Source organism: Pieris rapae, chromosome 3 (genome assembly GCF_905147795.1).
Source record: "Pieris rapae chromosome 3, ilPieRapa1.1, whole genome shotgun sequence".
Taxonomy (NCBI): domain Eukaryota; kingdom Metazoa; phylum Arthropoda; class Insecta; order Lepidoptera; family Pieridae; genus Pieris; species Pieris rapae.
In genome coordinates this window covers 10,622,739-10,642,612 of record NC_059511.1, presented here as the reverse complement: position 1 = coordinate 10,642,612, position 19,874 = coordinate 10,622,739, and the positions used below count along the sequence as shown (strand labels likewise).

The 19,874-nt window shown below is 36.7% G+C and overlaps 2 protein-coding genes across 2 annotated transcripts; one reads left to right on the top strand and one right to left on the bottom strand.

The window, feature by feature from the left end:
• Nucleotides 1–4,563: 4,563 nt before the first annotated feature.
• LOC110998000 (phospholipase A1-like) lies at nt 4,564–6,286 on the top strand. The gene is made up of 2 exons (XM_022266405.2): nt 4,564–4,688; nt 5,258–6,286. The coding sequence occupies exons 1-2, from the start codon at nt 4,583–4,585 to the stop codon at nt 6,199–6,201; spliced, it is 1,050 nt and encodes a 349-aa protein (XP_022122097.2). The 5' UTR covers nt 4,564–4,582; the 3' UTR covers nt 6,202–6,286.
• An 8,333-nt stretch (nt 6,287–14,619) lies between these two features.
• LOC123690685 lies at nt 14,620–18,189 on the bottom strand. The gene has a single exon (XM_045634553.1). The coding sequence runs from the start codon at nt 18,187–18,189 to the stop codon at nt 14,620–14,622; it is 3,570 nt and encodes a 1,189-aa protein (XP_045490509.1).
• Nucleotides 18,190–19,874: the final 1,685 nt, after the last annotated feature.

The following is a 19,874-nucleotide window of genomic DNA, read 5'->3' as shown; positions in this document are numbered from 1 at the left end:
ACGCACCTTGGATATAAAGATTCTTGTTCTTGAAGAACAGAATGAGTTATCCCGAACTGACCTGGTGGAATAATGGATGCAGTGGAAACTCTGACAGTTGAGGTGTTCAACAGAAGACTAGGAATGTGTTGAAATACATCATTAATAAACCTATGATTACACTCAGCACCTATTTGGTGCAATTTTTTACTAAAATATAGGAAATGCCAGAACATTAAACACTACATTGTAGAGATAAAATTACGTATAAAGCAAGAATTTGGATTCCCAGGTGTCTCTCATGCGGTAGAATATTCCAATTTCAGGTAAAATACGAGAAGATGTGAACCCACTGTCATTTGAAATGTGCGATATCAAATATTCAGGCTTTAATATTGGGTACCTTAAACGAGACATTAATAAATATATTATTAACCTAAATTCAATGATATATATTATTTATGTATAACATTGTCTTTAATTCGTACGAATACATCACACTGAAAATAAGGAGATACAGATACTAACCTTACCAAGTAAAGTTTATATATAATATATCACCTTGATGTTCGTCGTTCTGACTGAGCGTCTCTTACGATAATTTCTGCCGCGAACCAACTGCCCACTGAAGTATTTCCGAACCAATTCGACTTAGGACCCCTTAAAGAAAAGAGTGCTTGTGAGCCTTCTGGCAGTGCGCGTGTCTATGAGCGCCGGATAACATTAGTTGAACATCCTGTCCGTCTGCTTGTTGTAACATATTTTTTTAAAATCAAAATATGAAAAAATTATCTGTGAACTTGATTTCACTTCTTTCGCTTCACGAATGCTGAATAAGAAGAGTGTGTTTTATACTAAAAGTAGCGTTTAAAGAAATTTATAATCATGGGTTCAATAAAGGTACACTCCCACGGGAATCAAACTTGTTTCAATTTTTTTAAGAATTTTTAATTATTTCTTGTACTACTGTATATTTGACTCTTATCTTTAGGTTTTAATAAACTGTATACTATTAATAATACCGTGATTTAAAAGTATATGAAAAGGACGTAATATTTAAAGATTTTACATTTATAAATCGCGGTAGGCGAAAACTTTAAAGTGACTACATCTTATATACTCAAGCCGTCGCCACTTCAAGCTCTTTGTTCGAACATTGTTAGTTTTAGTGTCTAAATTTAGAGTCAAATGGTCTTGATTTAGCGAGAAAACTTTGTATAAACGCTTCAATGGTCTTAAAATATCCTGCTACGAGTTGCATTAATGAGCATATGTTTGCTAACTCTAATCATGCTTCTTTATTTTTATAACACTCTTAAAAAAAGCAGGTAAACACTGGAAACAAAACGCTAACCGACGCCCAAAAAAATTTCAAACGCATTCCCGAATCCAGTCAGGATTTCTAGTACACTCTCTTAGTACACAAGTTGTATTTAATTTTTTTTATGTTACAGGAGGCAGACGGATAGGAGGCTCACCTGATTTACCCTTAAGTGACACCGCCGCCCATAGACACACACGTGGTGATGCGCGGTTCCACATCGTGGTGATGCGCGGCAGAAATTGAGAATTATAAACCTCTATAAAATCAAAATCATTAAAATAATTTTAATACTTTAAAATATGAATAAGTGAACTAAATACATGGAATTTATACCACAAAACAGTACGGGAATTATTCTATTGAATGTACGACAAACCACTATACAATCGATTCAAAACTGAAAGCTGTTAGTGAATGTTTATGTTATTGTGTTGTTTGCGTGTTTGTTTACAGCACTTGCGATCCATTGAGAATCACATTGGGCCAATAGCTATACACGTCATCATATACCACGAACTAGGTGACTGTTTTATAAACAGAGGAAAATTTTTACTTTATGTTGTAACGTAGGGTATGACGTAAAACAAGGAAGCCATTGCAATACATTTCGATAAGGTTAGTAAGTCTTAAAAATAAAGTCTACTGCAAATATTTAGATAAGCTAAAGCGATAAGTGAAAGCGATAAGCGAAAGCGATAAGCGAAAGCGATAGGCGAAAGCGATAAGCGAAAGCGATAAGCGAAAGCGATAAGTGAAAATATTAGTAAGCTTCGAATGCAATTTTTTGTCTAACACAGGTTGCAAATGGGCATGAGATGATTTTGTTTGTTTTAGACGTTGACGGCTTCAAGAAATGGTAAGCTCTTTCCTTAAAGGACCCTAAGTCGAAGTGGTTCGGAAATACTTTAGTTGGCAGGTGGTTCTAAAAAAATATGAACTACAAACAACGGTTAAGTGGCTGTTTGATTAAAGGCACACAATATATAAACACAAATCCTTTGAAGTGAAGTAATTCAATGGGCGTAATTAAATGATTAAAATACTTGAAATTGTTAAGATTTAGGCCGATTGTAACAAGATATAAAAACCACAGTGAAATGTGGCAATGGGCTTAATTAATAAATTATAATAGATCCTTATACGTATAGTACGGTTCAATCGTAAAACGACAGACGTGGAGGCTACATGGGTGAAATTGAAGTATTTCCGAACCAATTCGACTCAGGGTCCTTCAAGAAAAGAGCGTACCAATTCTTAAAAGGCCGGAACGCACTCTCGAGCCCTCTGGCATTGAGTATCCATGGGCGGCGGTATCACTTAACATCAGATGAGCCTCCTGCCCGTTTGCCCTGTTCTATAAACAAAAAAACGAATTCTGCTTCGACTCTGATGATAAAACTTAGTTCCCGGTATTGCGGTAGAAAAGCCACATCTCTACGCAACGCCAAGGGATCAACCCGATCTAAAAGTAACTGCTCCAATTGAATTGAATGAAATTGATCTTTGTATAATATTGAGGGCTGTTTGTAATAACTTTTGGTGTCATTACATTATATTTGCGACGATGTAATTATTTATTGTAATATATAATTTTAGATTTCTGGTTCCATGTAACTTTTGGTATTTTTCGAATATTTTATTTCTCCCTTAGCAATTAACAACCATACGAATTTCCACGAATTCCTTTTTCATTGATCGCCTGCTTGCTTTTGTAATCTACCCACTCGGTCCTTGTTAAAAAATGAAAACAACCTTATTATTTACTAAAGCTCTCTTGTTATTTATTGTTTAGTACTGTTTAATTAATTTTAAAAGAAAATATGATTTATATATTGAACAAGCCGGTAAGTATAAGTTTTATTATATGTTTAATAAATATATCTGATTAAAATATGATTTATGCATTTAATAAATGCTTCTTTATTAAAACGTATGAGCGTTTGAAATAATCCATATGATTTATATTTTAATTTGAAATTCATTAAAAAGTAGGTGGTCATTTTAGGTGGCATTAGTCCCTGAAGAAATCCAGTAATCTAATCTAAAGAAAAGATAGTTAATCAAACGGAATAGTAGTAGCGAAGATGAAATTACAAATAAATGGAATGAACAATAACTTAACACACATTAAATATGTGTACATGATATTTAATATCAACACATACTATCTCTGATCCTTGTTTACAGTCATGTTCAAAATAAAACTTCCACATTTGTTACTACCACTTTTGTAACTGTATTTTTTGCTAATTATTATATTCGTATTGTTTAGGGCTCAGATAGCGTCTACAACTTAACAAGCAAACCTTAAATTGTTTCAAGTCTCACATTGTTGACCGTTATAATGACATATCGAAGTAATATTACTTAGCTTTGTAAAAAAATTATTCATATTTCTAAGTCAATCCCGTCGCGTCTGTTTTGTGAAAATGTATTAACAGGTGATTTCTGTGTTCATTCCACATTAAAACAACGTATCACCGGTTATTAAATCCTTTGGGCAATTACCTACGTAAACGCTGAGTTAGCATTTTTTTGTACTATGATAATATTAATTTCTAATCTTTAAAGAAGAGTAATGGTAATGTGAAAGTGGTATTACTGGATTAGTTGTTCTTCGAGCCCAGCGGACGACGCTAAGCCAACCAGAACTTAAGTATATAAAGTATCTTAGGAAAGGGGAGATTTGACACTTTGTTTAGCTTCTCGGCCACAGATCTGGCGTATCTTGTGGTTGGTAAGGGTATACAAAATGTATATGGAAGTAAAAAACAATTGAAAACTAAATAATTGTAGTCATAATAAAAGAAATAACATCACAGAGTGGATTAGATTAGTAACATATATTTTTGACGACATTATAGTGATATTAGAAATAAATGACATTTTTATAATTTTCCGGGGTTAGCCACTATCTATCACTATACCTATCATCTGCTGTCAGCTTGACGCTGATGTATGGGACACCTGTATGTATATTACTAAAAAAAATATTCATGTATTGCATACATTCGTAATTCATAAATATTTTTTTAATTCATTTGTAAGTTAAGCCTAATTATTTTCAAAACTGACTATTATAATAATTCCGTTCATTATTATTTTTGTTTACAATGCAAACAGTAGTTTTTGACATGAAAACAAAAGGCGACTCAACATGCAGGTCTGGCGACCCAGGGCCATGACGTAACAATCGCGTGTACAATTGCACGAGATAATCCCCTCCAGCCAGTGCGGTCAGACCTTTCTCTCGCAGTGGCATACTGACCGTGGCTTGCCATGCACCAGTTAACCGTTACATTGCTCTTGGTAGCCACAACAGTGCGGGTCAGCGCGCAGTTCGATACCTTGGCCGAAAATTTATACTCCAGATTGTCTGGTGCATGTAAGTGACCTTGTGTGTGACCCTGTCTGGATTTGAATGTACAGGTTTAATCGTGGGAATATTTTGGCAATTCAATTAGTATGGCTTAGATTGATATCTTTATGCAATGTACTGTATTTTACGCGGTAACGTTTTTGTGAGTAGTAATTTTAATGTAATATATCTGTGGCCTTAGGTCAGAATGTGATAAAGGCAATTTAATTATTTTAAAGGACAATTAAATTATTAAGAAATCTTGAACACTTTTAAAATATGAAACACTCGATGTATTAATAAGATATACTGAGCAAAAATGTTCTTATCATTATCTCATCATCTATGACCAAAGATATATTTATAAATAATATGTAAATTTAGATATTTTTATAGTAATTTGTAAAGTTCTCAATCACCGTTGCGAGTTTGCGTTTATGAATTGATTTCTTTCGCTGACATTTTGCAATTCTTATATTGATTTTACGCTTGCAATATATTTCACAAAGATACTAAATGGCAAATATTTATTATACTCCGAGACTAAATTGAATTGAATGTTTCTGTTTCTGCAAATTTATATTTAAACGTTACAGGTAGAGCGTTGATGAGCCTACAACACGCTTCAATGAATAGCCAAAATGAAATTTTATCAACAATGAAAATATATTTTTTAAATGGAGATGAGATGACAAGTTTTCCCATTGATAACTCTTATAAGGCTCTCATAAAACCGGATATATTTGACATAACAAAGCAAACTAAGATCATCATACACGGTTACAGAGATAATGCCCAATCATCAGTATCTTTAGACTTGGCGAAAGCGTATAATGAGAAAAAAATGTTTAACGTACTCCTAGTGGATTCCGAGGAAATGATGAACAAAAACTACTTGGTGTCAGTTCACAATGCTCGCTTAATCGGCAAGAGGCTGGCTAATTTACTGGCGAATTTAGAGGACTTTGGCGCGAACGCTGCCGACTTCCACCTACTAGGTATAAGTTTAGGCGCCCACATCGCTGGATGGGCTGGAAAATATTTTCAACGATACAAAATGGCCAAGCTTGGACGCATTTCAGGGCTGGACCCAGCTGGGCCGTGTTTTTCGTCAGCGTATTCAGAACAGAGGTTAGACAAAATGGACGCGGAGTACGTAGACATAATACATACAAATAAACTGGTCCAAGGCATAACAGAGGCATTGGGTCACACAGACTTTTACGTGAATGGTGGTGGGCCGATGCAGCCAGGTTGTATAATGCCTTCCTGTAGTCATTTACGCGCTGCTAAATTGTATTTAGAGAGTGTAGAAACACCTAAATCGATTATTGGAGTAAAATGTAAGAGTTGGAAGCAGTTTCAGTCGAACGCCTGTGAGGATAAAGATTTTGCAGTCCTAGGTTACGGCTCTTCAACGTCGACTCGAGGTGTTTATTTTTTGCGGACGTCAGCGAGTGCTCCTTTCGGCCTCGGGGTGGGTGGAACTAAAAATAATGAGGGGACAGTGAACCCTTGGGAGGGCTTAGCAATTTTTTAGATTAATACTTAGATATACATGTAAAGCCATACTCAAATATATACTACGCATACAACAAATCTTTAAAAATACATTGTAAAATTAAGCTTTCCTTCGTTTTATTTACACAATTTTTTTGGAACAAGCTAATGAATATCTTTGTAAACTAAGTTATATTTGTAGCGGCGTATAATTTAATTTTAATTGACCCTAAAACAAATGACGCGCAAGCTTGCGTCACAGTTTCACAAGTAGAGCCGTGACAAATTCTAAGTACACAAGCCATAAAACGAGCCTTCTTAAAAATTACGTAATTCGAAGTAGGTAAAGGCAAACAATAGAACTCACAATATCAAATCGCATGAATCAAATTACACGCACATGTTCTCGTATATTCTAATTTTCATACAAGTCGTGAAGTCTCATTAAAAAAGATCAGTGGCGCTACAACCTCTTTAGGTCTTGGCCCCAGATTTCTGAATCTATTTCATGATCATTTTTAAATCTAATAGGCAAGTAGGTGATCAGCCTCGAGTGCCGACACATCGTCGACTTTTTGTTAAGACTTGTCGGTTTCCTCACGATGTTTTCGTTCACCGTTCGAGCAAATGTTAAATGCGCACATAGAAAGAAAGTCCATTGAGGAACAGCTGGGGATCAAATCTACGACCTCAGGTATGAGAGTCGCACGCTGAAGCCACTAGGTCAAGTCTCATTCATTGCATTAAAACCTGTAAAGTTCTGTCCTGTTTTGATCACATACATATTGGTAAGAAATAAAGATTAAAATATTTATATCAAATAATTGCCCAACATTGTAAAGACTGTGCTACATAGCTACATTTATTATTTATTCTAAAGACTCGACACTAGATTCAGTTTTCATACTAAGATGTCTATTTTGTCTAAGGCAGCCTAGCTCCTTCCAGAAATTCAGAGATTCCTGCGCATTTTGCAGGTGTAACGGAGAGATACGTGATACTTATTATTTTGCGTTTCGATCCACGAATTAAAATATTATATAAATTTCGCTGTGCAATGCAATGTTTTAATGTTTATATTATTTTCCCGCGTTCTATATTTTTACCCATTACTATGTCCATTAACGAGTATAAACATGCAATGTGTAAATTATGAGGTTATTTTGTTATTATAATGGTTTTGCAGGCTTAGCTTAATATACGGCATTTTCAGAACTTTTATTTTCTTCCCAAAGGTAAGGATGAAAGTTAAAGCCAACTTTGGACAAAGTTACTGTTACAGTGATAGCTAGATAGACAAAGATACTACAATGAGCTTGCTTAAATTATCTTTGCTTCTGATATAACTTGTATTGAAAACAGCGAAATCTATAATAATAATAATAAAAATAACATAAAATAAATCTCTATTTCCCTTCGTCACGGCATTACACGTGAACGGTCGACCGATTTTGCTTATTCTTTTTTGTTGTGTTTATTATTGTCAGGAGTAGGTTTTTAAGAAAGAAAATAATTAAGAAAATTGCGCGGAAAATTCAAAAATTGAACAATAATTCACCATCACATTACGTAAACCTGACTGTTGTTAAGATAGCAAATTTATGGTGGCTTTTATAAATGTATTGAAATATTATTACATTGCATTACATCATTGTATGTCACGGAACTCCTCTTAAGCGGCTACACCGATTTAAATGTATTTTTTGTATGCGTTTGGATGGCGCACTGGATGGTTTAGATTAACAAATCAGCCCGGCAGATGGCGCTGCACTCGGTATCTAGGTTATTTATTTATACTGCAACTAATCTGGTTGTTCCATATCCTAATTGCTTGAAATATCAGACAGGACAACGTCTGTCGAGTCCGCTAGTAACTTATAAATTCTGATTGTACCTTATTCAATAAAGGGGTAGATTTCTACTATTTCGTAGTTCCCAAACTGTAGCAGGAGGTTTATTTATTAAAATTTAATTACAAATAAAAAAAAAACATAAATTATTATGGATGCAACGGTTGGCTTTATCTCTAACAAGCGATCTTTTCCAGTCAACCCAGTAGTGTAAAAAACATAAAAAATTAAATAAAACAAGCAATGCATACAAAAATTCAATTACAATTAACACTGAAATATTATACATTTACCAAATTTATTCTTAATTTGTATATAAATAAATAAAACGAAGTCGTGTGAGTTACACAACTCGAGATCGGCTGAACCGATGTTAGATATCTCTTTTTTGGTAGATTAATTTTACGAATGCAAACAGCATGTGGTGCCTTCAATGAGGAGATGCATAACCAGGCTTTGATCTTGATCGAAGACATGTGTTTTCATCAAAAAATTTGTACATCAGAAAGTGCTTTAACATGCAGTATCGCAATATTGGTACTAAAAGAAGAGGCCTAATATGTAAAACTGCCATTCTTCTTTCGCAATGGCAAACAATAAAACAATTCTGTATTTGCAAAAAATGTATTAATGTTATTACCTTAATTAAATCATAACTTTACCTAAAGTTAACTCGTTATTATTACTGTTAGGCGGAACGAAGTTCAAGCCGGGTCAGCAAGTAAAATAATTAAGGGAAAACTAATGTTAAGGTCATGAAAATCAGTTCGAAATATATTACAAAAAAATTAGGCAATATTATATGATTTACAAAAGTCAAGATCTTGACCCCGTTTGGGCTTGCAGAGGATACCTATACACACATGCATACATATTATATTGTTACGAAATAGCTTTTATTATTATTTTTATATGCAGCATTGTTATGTACATATTATGCGTATCGATATCAATCCGAATTAGTTACTTGCAGATAACTTTGTTATGTATCACACAAACGTTGCGTCCTAATTAGAAAATTGCGTATGGATAAGAAAAAAATTGTCTTTTGTCGAAACATCGGTACCATTTTTGTACAAAAGTGCCCCATTTGCCTCAATGTAGAAAGCGTCAAAGAATACAGTTCACAAAGCCCGTTTATACCCTTATTGAATTAGTGTCATAAAAATATTGCATTAAATAAATAATACGAAACTAATGTAAGGGCTTCGTGACAACATATTTGAAACTCCTGTACAAATTTTCCGGGCAAAATCACTTCAAACGAAATGAACCTTTATGTAAGTACAGCTTGAATGAATTTACATTTCTAGTTTTGCAAAGTTTTAAATTAGGCATGGGAAAGATTTTTCTTCAGTATTACTTTTCCCGTACAAAAAATAAGTTCTAGAACGTTACAATTATATTAGAGAAACCAGGCCATTTTTATCACAAACTTTTTTTTGTTATTTTTTAACCTTTTAGTTTTTTTAAACCTTCCTATTACACTTATTATCATATATTAGTAAATATATTCTTCAGTCAGTTATCAGGAACCCTCTCTAGTGAAGGCATCCTTCAAGACTTGCCATCATTGTGAACCCCGAGCTATTTGCATCCATTGGGGACCAGCGAGTTTTTTGATGTCATCATCCCTTCAGTAAGCAGAGTAAGTTCCGCCTCTGTAGCGTTTGACTGGGCCTCTCCATGTAATTACTGTTTTGTCCACGCACCAAGGACATCATCATCATCATACCAGATAAAATAAGCTATAAAAAAGTAACGAAGGAAAATTATCATCTTCAATACTTACTTACAAACTTTATTATTGTAATAAAAACAACAATTCTTTAAATAATCTTCGTTTTATTAACATTAAAAATAGCACGTTAACTGTCGCTACTTATACAACAACAGTTAAGTAATCCCTCTTCACTAATTAATGTATAACTAGTTTAAGTAAAGGGCGTCAAACCATTGATTCGGTTGAACGCCTATTCAATTTGATTTAGCACCTTCTCACTAGGATTATGCCTTTATCCTATGTACACTTTGTAAAGTCCATCTATTGAGCTTAAGAGAAAGGTTTAAATCTTTAACAACTTGATACAACTTATTTTCTAATCTAATTTAATACTGAAATGTCGCAAATATTGGTTAAATAAAACAACACTGATGAAAGTCATTAATGTTTTCAAATTTTGGGTTAAAGACTCTCCGCCGCACTTTTAACACAGCAATGTTAAAAGTGCACATAGAAATTTTAAGAAAATTTACAACACTTGACAGTACTAATAGTACGTATATAAAGCTGAAGAGTTTACTAGAATTTCTCATTGTTCGAAATAGGTGTATTTATTTTTTAAATTTCGTTATATTCCTAATTCTTCGTATATTCTTAATTTTTGGGGCATTTGATAATTTTTTACTTATATTATTCGTTAAAGTATATAGTATAACCTTTCTAATTGTTTATTCACCCCTACAATTAATAAAAATAATAATATACCATTCATCATATATCTTGTTTAGATTACAATTATTCCGTGGTTTAAATTTATTTTTAAGAACAGTAATCTTAGCAAATCAATCAAAATTCATATAATAATTTTAAGTATGCGTAAATGAATGTATATGTGAATGAGTGTGTGTGTATACACACTCTATATTTGAGTGTGGCTCAGAGTTCTTACAAGCGCTCGCTTTGTACATGTATGATGAAAAAAGCCTGGGACTAGTGCTAGACAGGCTACTTCTAATTAATTTACGATATTTGTTTTAAAATAAGTGTGTTTGATGATTTGCTTTTTTAAAAGAGTACCGAGGATTACTTAGGCTTACCCTCTGTCTTCTTGTCTGGTGTAAGTGGTGCCTGTATCTTATATACGACAATAAATATATCTTTCTTTTTCTCTATATATCTTATATCTTTAAACGAGCGTTTCACACAAAACACAATTTATAAAAAAAAAACCGGTCATCCAGGTACTGTATATCATATAAACATTCCAACTACTACCGACGTACGCTTGGTATATGGTGGTAGATGGTTTATCGAGGAATACGGTAAATCACACTTCAACCAAATGAACCCAAATGGAAACACAGGTCATGCCTGCTTTAGAAACTGAAAACTAGGCACCGTTTTACTAGCAAATAATTTATAAAGTGCCGGTTCATGCTTGTAACGCAATTATCATTAATTTCGATCAAATCTTAATATTTCACCTGGGCAAGGGTAACCTAAAGTTAATTATGAAATATTCCCTTTGAATTTTGTTAACTAAAATATACAAAATGTTTCGAAGTCCTTTACGTATCATTAATGTAACTTATATTTTATTTGTAATAGGGGACAAACGGGCAGGAGACTCTGATGTTAAGTAATACCGACGCCCATGGACATTTACATTGCTAGAAGGCTCGCAAGTGCGTTGCCGGCCTTTTAATAATTGGCACGCTCTTTTGTTAAAGGATCCTCAGTTGAATTGATCCGGAATAACTTCAGTGGCAACTGGTATATTTCGTATCTATTAAGTTATTTTTGCTAGCTTTCGGCTGGAGCTACGCATGTAACTTTATTTTATATATTAATTTATACGTTACTTTAAAAATAACACTATGAGATCTCTTTACATTAATTTATTTATAAGTTATAAAACAACGTGTATATAATACAAGAAAATATGACATCACAAGCTTTAAACACACATTATAATTCAATCCTTCAAGAAAAGAGCGTACCAATTCTTAAAAGGCCGGCAACGCACTCGCGAGCCCTCTGGCATTGAGGGTGTCCATGGGCGGCGGTATCACTTAACATCAGGTGAGCCTCCTGCCCGTTTGCCCCCTGTTCTATAAAAAAAAAATAATAATATATCAAAAGCAAGCTAGAAAAGGAAAATCAAGAAACCACCAAATAATAACTAAAACTAAATGGAAACTCAAACCTCATTAAGAGTATATTCCACAAAGTTACGGTTAGTTGGAAGATTATTGTAAAATATATCAATGTTAGTAATTAGTAGTAGATCCGCGTGCTTGAAGTTGGACGCATAAGCACGAAATAGATACAGAACACAAATATGGGCTATATAACCATTGATGACACAGGATCAAAAATTTCCACTTCTGCAGACAAATATAATTTCTGAATAATTTTAAAATCCAATTCAGATATAGAACTGAATTGTAATAACAGTAAGAAAAAAATGTATTTGATTCTTATCTTAGGAATACCTTGGTTAGTTTTATTGTGGGAATAAAATTTAATACTAGTTTCGCAGGGACAGAAAGTTTCCAGACAACAAGAAACGCCTGAGTCTATTTCAAAGCAAAAGTCTCAATTTGCAATTATCATCACCGTCTAAAGTTTAATCACCCTTGTAAATCAAATTTATACAATGGATATCTCAATGTATGGAAAGTAAAATGGTATCTGTAGATCTTAGGATTCTTTTTGAAGTTATACTTCTTTTGGCGCTTTAGGGAATATTTTTGGTAGTAAATTTTTACAATGCGCCCGCACACCGTCACAAAAAACCGCCATCCTAAAGTTAGCATAGTCTACCTTTTTAAAATAAAAAATGTCAATTCCTTTGATTATGTAGTCATATTTTTTGTGATATTTAAATCACTTTATTTTACTATATAATGCGTTATAATAAAACAATAGTATTCAATGTATTAAATAGCTTTTCTCTATTGATAGTGTAGCTTTTTTTACAAACGGGAAATAAAGCGAAAGATAAAAAAAAATGCACAAAAGTCGCATGTTGCATAACGGTCTCATTACCTTTAATTAGTCATCTTACCCTATCGAAAAATTTGTTCTCATAAGCCGATTATATTGGCTACTTAATCTACTGGATTATACGAAGAAAGCACAATATTGTATTTTATTTACACGAGTACACGCTTAAATAAAACGATATTAAAGCACAATTATTACATTATCTAATTCGAGTGCTTTTCAACATTTTCAGTCACCAAGAGACTGACATGAAATTCAATGAGCTATTTTATTTTATAACTACTGCATAATTAACGCCATGAAATAATATTGGTACATATTGGAAATGCCAAGATCATGAAAAGAAAATTTGTCTTATACGTAAATAAAGAATGCGTGAATTTAAAATTACATTTAAATACTAACAGTTTACATTTTCACAGTATTAATCTCACATAAAAACGGTAAAAGAATCAAAACGACAGAGAAAGTAATTTTCAACTTGCAGCATAGTGAGCAATCTGAGTTTGCGAGTAGAAAAGTGGTTTTACGAAACTCCGAGTACAGTCGAGTACAAATCCAATTTCAAGCCATAAAGTGGATAAGACGACGACTAGGTATTTTTAGATTAAGACTCCTTGGAATGTAGGGGATAGTTAGTACTTTTATTTCAGTTGAGCTTCAACAAATAATAATCTTATCAAGGAATATAAAAATAATAATTACTAAAAACGCTATGTCGACTCTATTTGGTCTTCTGAACGCGTCCAAATCGTGCTTTCCGACGAAGAACACAAATATCACTCTTCGTGACTGCCTTTGGAAACTGATAAAAAGAAAATATACCTGGTAATAATAAAATAAGTAAAAATAATAAAAATATATTCTGGTCATAAACCAAGAAATCCTCAACTGTTTTTGTATATCCGACAAATTGAGTTGCTTCCCTTAGCGGTTGAAAAATTAAATTATTGCATTAGATATAGGTGATAAAATTATTAATTTCAAATTTTAAAAGCTGTAAACATTTCATCCATGAAAATTTTATTTTAAAAATAATTCAGCAAAATTTCTATAGATACGGTGGTTACTGAAGAATCTTTTATTTTCTATTCTTTCCTTACTCAGCGTTATTAATCCTCAATTACAGATAATATACTGAACGAGCCTAAGTACAATTGTATACGTATATAATCACACAAGTATTGATTGGGTGCCAATCACCCACCGTCGACACTCGCAGATATACTCAGGCCCGCACGGTATAATACGTTTAAATCGTGTTCGTTTGATAACACCCGTGCGGTAGCCTAAGTAACCTCGGTGCGGCTTTGTATACCGGTGGGGTTTGACTGCGTACTCGTTTGTCAAGACGGCTCGACGTAACGCTGGTACCGTCTCGACCCACGCACCCCTGCTAGTGCGTAATTGTAGGTGTTGTCTTGAAATGAAACTGCGGCTTGTTCTTGTTTCTTGCTTCGCCGATTATTCGTGGATCACAGCTCGTTGTCACGGGATAAAGGAAAGAGTCGAGTCTCTACGCGCGTCTGCACCGTGTCACGTCTGAACCGAGACTGCGCGTGTGCACCGTGTCAAGTCTGAACCGAGACTGCCCCGAGACTCGCCCGCGCCGAGCTTAAGTACTACGCAAGTATACCGCGACGAGAGCTACGCTTACATACATTTGCGCCGGTATACCGCGTCGAGAGCTGTGACTCTTTTATTCGGCGAAGTATTCTATTTATTTATTTAATATATTTACATTCATAACTGAACCATATTTCTCACTTAAATCTGTATACATATTTTGTCTAACCTATAACTCTTAACACTCGCACTTAATTTCTATTTATAGAGTTACAATTTTCAAACCTAACTTATATATTTCTATTTCTATTTATGAGTCGCCAACATTCTCCCCCTCGTGCGTAGCACCGTCGTTCCTGCACGGCGACTCCGCAGGCACCAAGATCAGGATCCTCGACGATGGTCTTCGTAACACTCCCCCTTTGGTTGCGACGTCCACGATTCTGGTTATTCCGTCGGGCCCGGGGTATGTAGTTTCGATGATTCCCCTCGGCCAAGTGCATCGTGGTGGCGTGCGATTTACGATAAAAACCACGTCGCTTGGTTGCAGCAGCTCGCCTTTCTGTAGTCTAGTCGTTTTCCTGGGCAGTAGTTTTGGCAAGTACTCCCGTAGCAATCTCTTCCGAAAGTGATCAGAGAGTCGTTGGACGGACTTCAAATCTTTTCTGCCCACCAGCTTTGCATCAGGAAAATGTAGTATGCGCGCAGCTCCACTCGATCGTCCAATGAGAATGTAGTTTGGTTTTAGCGCCTCCCTTTTCGAATTGTCAGCTAGGTTCGTTATTGGTCTAAAATTGTCTATGTGTTCTGTTTCCAACAAGGTTGCCTGCAGTTCAAGTCTCGGCGTACATATTGATTTCCGAGACTTTACTCTCGACTTGGCATCAACGAGGTTCACTAAGTATTTTCCATTTCCTCCAGTTGCGGCTGCATACGCTGTCTCACTCGCGTCTGCGACAGTATGCAGCTCCCCCTCAGTGCAGAATAGTGACACACATCGCGGCAGCCGATTGTCTTTTATTCTACCGATATGCTCTATGTAGCTTTTCCGAGCTTCGGTATTGTCTTCAACGATCACTCTTTTGTTCGACGCCCATCCTCGTAACTCAAAGTGCGCTTTCATGTGGATCAAGTTCACTGGCTGTATAACTCGTTGGTAATCGTCGAGACAGTGAAAACTTTGCAAATAGTCATCCATATAGCGATATTTCTCTATTGCTTGCACTGCTTCTGGATATTTATGTACGAAGGCCTTTGCATTTTTGTTTTTTATATTAATCGTGGCACAAGGTGACGCAGCTCCTAAAATCACTGATAACATTCTGTTATCCTTCACTAGCGCTTTCTTGTCTCTTCGCCAAAGGAACCTAAGACTGTTTCTGTCTTCTTCACACATTTTTACTCGCAGAAACATTTCTTTTTTATCGGCCGCTATCGATACGAGTTCTTGACGTACTCGCAGTGACACTCGTAATATTGACTGTAGACCGGTCCTGAAGTCCGGTTCGGACAGCAGAATGTCGTTGAGGCTCACTATGTTGTGATTGGCTACACCGTCGAACACAATTCTTAGCTTTTTCTTCACTGGGAAGTGAGGCCGGTACCACTTTTTGTTCGATGCGCAGTCGACAATTACTTCTTCAGCGTAGTTGCTTTTCAACAGATCTATTTGCGTGCTATATTCGTTTTTAAACTTAGCGTCCTCAGGCAGATATTTTTCTATTCTTTGAAATCTGTTGAAGGCCGCTGAGAAATTGTTTGGAAGTTGTACGTCTTTCCTTTTCCACAACAGTCCGACCTCGGATCTGTCTTCCAATTGTTGACTATTTCTTTCCAATATTTCTAGTGTGCGCTGTTCTATAGGCGTTGAAGGCTTCTTCGGCTGAACCCACAAAGACTTAATATTAAAGTGTTCTCTCACTGGCTGATTTATTTTGTCTTCGACGACTCTTGCATGTGCACATGTGTTTACATAATTGATCGGAGACACACCGTTGCTATCGTAACCATGGATAACCCATCCTAACTTTGTTCTTGATGCCACCGGCTGCCCTGGCTTTCCATGTCGTATTTGTAATGAGACAATATGTTCCCAATTGTCTTGGCCAATGAGCAGCTTCGGCGCCTCAGCTTCGTAGCACACGTCTTGCAGTAAACCCCGCAAGTGCAAACACTTCTTAAGTCGTGTTTTATCGATAAGTTGTGGGGTTAATTTCAGCTCCTTGATAGTCCTTGCCCGCTTAAGTGTGCTCTTCTCGCATTGTCTTATCCCTTTCACTTTGACATCTACAATCATTGAGTCGTGATTTTTCATTTGTCCTCCGCCAATAGTTTCTATATTTAAGGTTTCGCGAGGACCCTTAATACCGATGCTAGCAGCCACATTTTCGTCAAGCAGTGTCACCGTTGAGCCTTCATCTAGCAGCGCCAGTACTTGTTTGCTCCCAGTCGGTCCATAGATCTCCACCTTAAGCATCTTTAAAATAGCTTTCGGTGTTCTAATTGTATGGACCGTCGCTGTCTTGGTCGCTGCCTCTTCATGACATTGTTCGCTCTCCGATGTCACATGTAATAAGCTGTGGTGCCATCTCTGACACAACTTGCACGGTGGTCTTCGGCATTTTTCTTTCCGGTGCTTTCCAACTAAGCACTTGAAGCAAACTTTAAGCCTCTTAACCGTTTGCCATCTATCGTTGACTGCTGCATTCAGAAATCCTTGGCAGTCTTTGAGCTTATGGTTGCCTTCACAAACTGGGCACTTGATTTCTTCTGGTCTACTCTTTTCAGCAATATTAAAAGTAGTTTGCTTCGCCGGTCTTCTTATCGTTGCGCTCGGTCGTACACTTTTGCTGTGTTCAAGTATCGCGAATGCGCCGCATTTATCCGCTTCTAAATTCAGGAAGTTGCTTATTGTTTGAATATCTGAGAACGATTCCTCTCCCCTCGCAGCCGTGTAGTCGTACCATCTGAACCTCAGAATCGCGGGCATCTTTTCTATGATAATTTTAATGATTTCCGGTGAGTACAGGTATTGCGGTTTCTTCAATCCTTTTATGGCGGCCACACTGTTGTTTATCTGGCTTGCGAAAACGCATATGTCGCTGGGATTTTCCGTTGTTCTGTGAAGCGCTTTTAATTTCTCAAGTTCGGCTAACACCAATGCGTCTGGTCTACCAAATCTTCGGCGTAAAGCGTTAATGACTTCTTCTGGCTTCGCTTCTGAGTACAAGAGGCTCTTAATACTCTCTCTCGCCGTGCCTTTTATCGCTTTGCGTAGCCGCGCCATGTTCTGAATGTCCGAGAACATGGGATACGTATCTTCGTATACTACCCGGAACGCCGTCCATTCGGAGCTGTCCCCTTCAAATATTGGCAGCTCTTGAATGTATTTCGGTTGCGGCATTACATGGTTCGTCATGACTTCCTTTATTGCGTCGGCTATTGCTCGGATGTCGCTCTTTGTTTCTATTTCTTCTGGCTTTTGTTCCGATGAGCGCATCCAATTTGCTACCTTTTCTTCATGTTCATCATTGACGTCTTCTATAACGGAGTCTTCCTCTTCCGTTTCTGCTTCTAATCGTAATCTGGCCAGGTGTGCTGCAGCCTGCGCTTCCCGCAGCTCGCAGCGAGCCAACTCTTCTCTGGCCTCGGCTAGTCTTCTTGAGCTGGCTTTTGATACGGTTATCGATGCGGCCCGCCGGGTATAACCCGCTGGTATCAGAGTCAATGCTTGCTCTGATTGGCTGGCTGCGCTCGTCGACGTAGACTGCTCGATCGTTTTCTCTTCGCCTGTGGTCCGGACTTCGGACGTAGTGGCGGAGGTAACAGTCAACGTCGATTCCCCTCGCTGCATCCCGTTCTGTGATCTTGTGACTGGCATTTCCTTCTCGCAATGTTCACTTCTTGATTCACTCCACTATTGCTGCAGGATCCGGCTCGAAGGACCACTATTGAATGGTTAGCCAATCACCACCACGACACCACAGATATACTCAGGCCCGCACGGTATAGTACGTTTAATCGTGTTCGTTTGATAACACCCGTGCGGTAACCTAAGTAACCTCGGTGCGGCTTTGTATACCGGTGGGGTTTGACTTCGTACTCGTTTGTCAAGACGGCTCGTCGTAACGCTGGTACCGCCTCGACCCACGCACCCCTGCTAGTGCGTAATTGTAGGTGTTGTCTTGAAATGAAACTGCGGCTTGTTCTTGTTTCTTGCTTCGCCGATTATTCGTGGATCACAGCTCGTTGTCACGGGATAGAGGAAAGAGCCCGAGTCTCTACGCGCGTCTGCACCGTGTCACGTCTGAACCGAGACTGCGCGTGTGCACCGTGTCAAGTCTGAACCGCGACTGCCCGTGTGCACCGTGTCAAGTCTGAACCGCGACTGTGCGTGTGCACCGTGTCAAGTCTGAACCGCGACTGCCCCGAGACTCGCCCGCGCCGAGCTTAAGTACTACGCAAGTATACCGCGACGAGAGCTACGCTTACATACATTTGCGCCGGTATACCGCGTCGAGAGCTGTGACTCTTTTATTCGGCGAAGTATTCTATTTATTTATTTAATATATTTACATTCATAACTGAACCATATTTCTCACTTAAATCTGTATACATATTTTGTCTAACCTATAACTCTTAACACTCGCACTTAATTTCTATTTATAGAGTTACAATTTTCAAACCTAACTTATATATTTCTATTTCTATTTATGAGTCGCCAACAACAAGTATACATGGCAGAATCAATACCGCAGTCTCCGAACACAATTAAAAGTTCGCTCATTAACTAGTGAATAATTACACAATATTGTGCACAGACTACGTAGGCTTTGCATTAGGGTTGCTACACTTAAATAAAGATTTTAACAATTTTATAGAATCCACAAAAAAAACACGACAAATCGCCATGCTGCCTCCACAAAACTCTATGCTCAACGAGTTTCTGAAGAACGCATTTTGGTCAAAGTTGACCGATGTCAGGAAATACTTCAGTCGCCAACTGGTTCCACAAAGCCACGCCGCGCGTCAAAAACTGCCTTGAAACGCGCTCATCATGAATTCCTTTTTCTTTTTTCGGTCGGCTTACGAATTGGAACTCTGATCCGTACAAAAACGTAATACTAATATATATATATATATATATATATATACACTTATTATATTACACGTTGGGATTCATTGAACCATAATATTTACAACATTGATTTTTCTTTGATATTTTTAGTCGGTGATCTGTAAAAGTTTAATACCTCTTTCAAACAACTTTAGTACGGATGGAAACCACAACACTGAATTATTGTTTTTCTTCGGAACTGCAAATAGACATAAGTCATTTCTAAAGCGACTCAAAAATTTCTGCATCGGCTCTTTTAAAAGCTCGCAATAATAGGTTTTCCAGGCAATTAGTTGCAAAAGTAGAAATATATAAACTTTTAGGTTACATATATATAAAAGCCGAGTACAGTTGAGATGAAATTTGATTCATTCTCCTTTTGTTTTTTAGTTTATGCTATTTTTTGGAACAGGGGGCAAACAGGCAAGAGGCTCACGTGATGTTAAGTG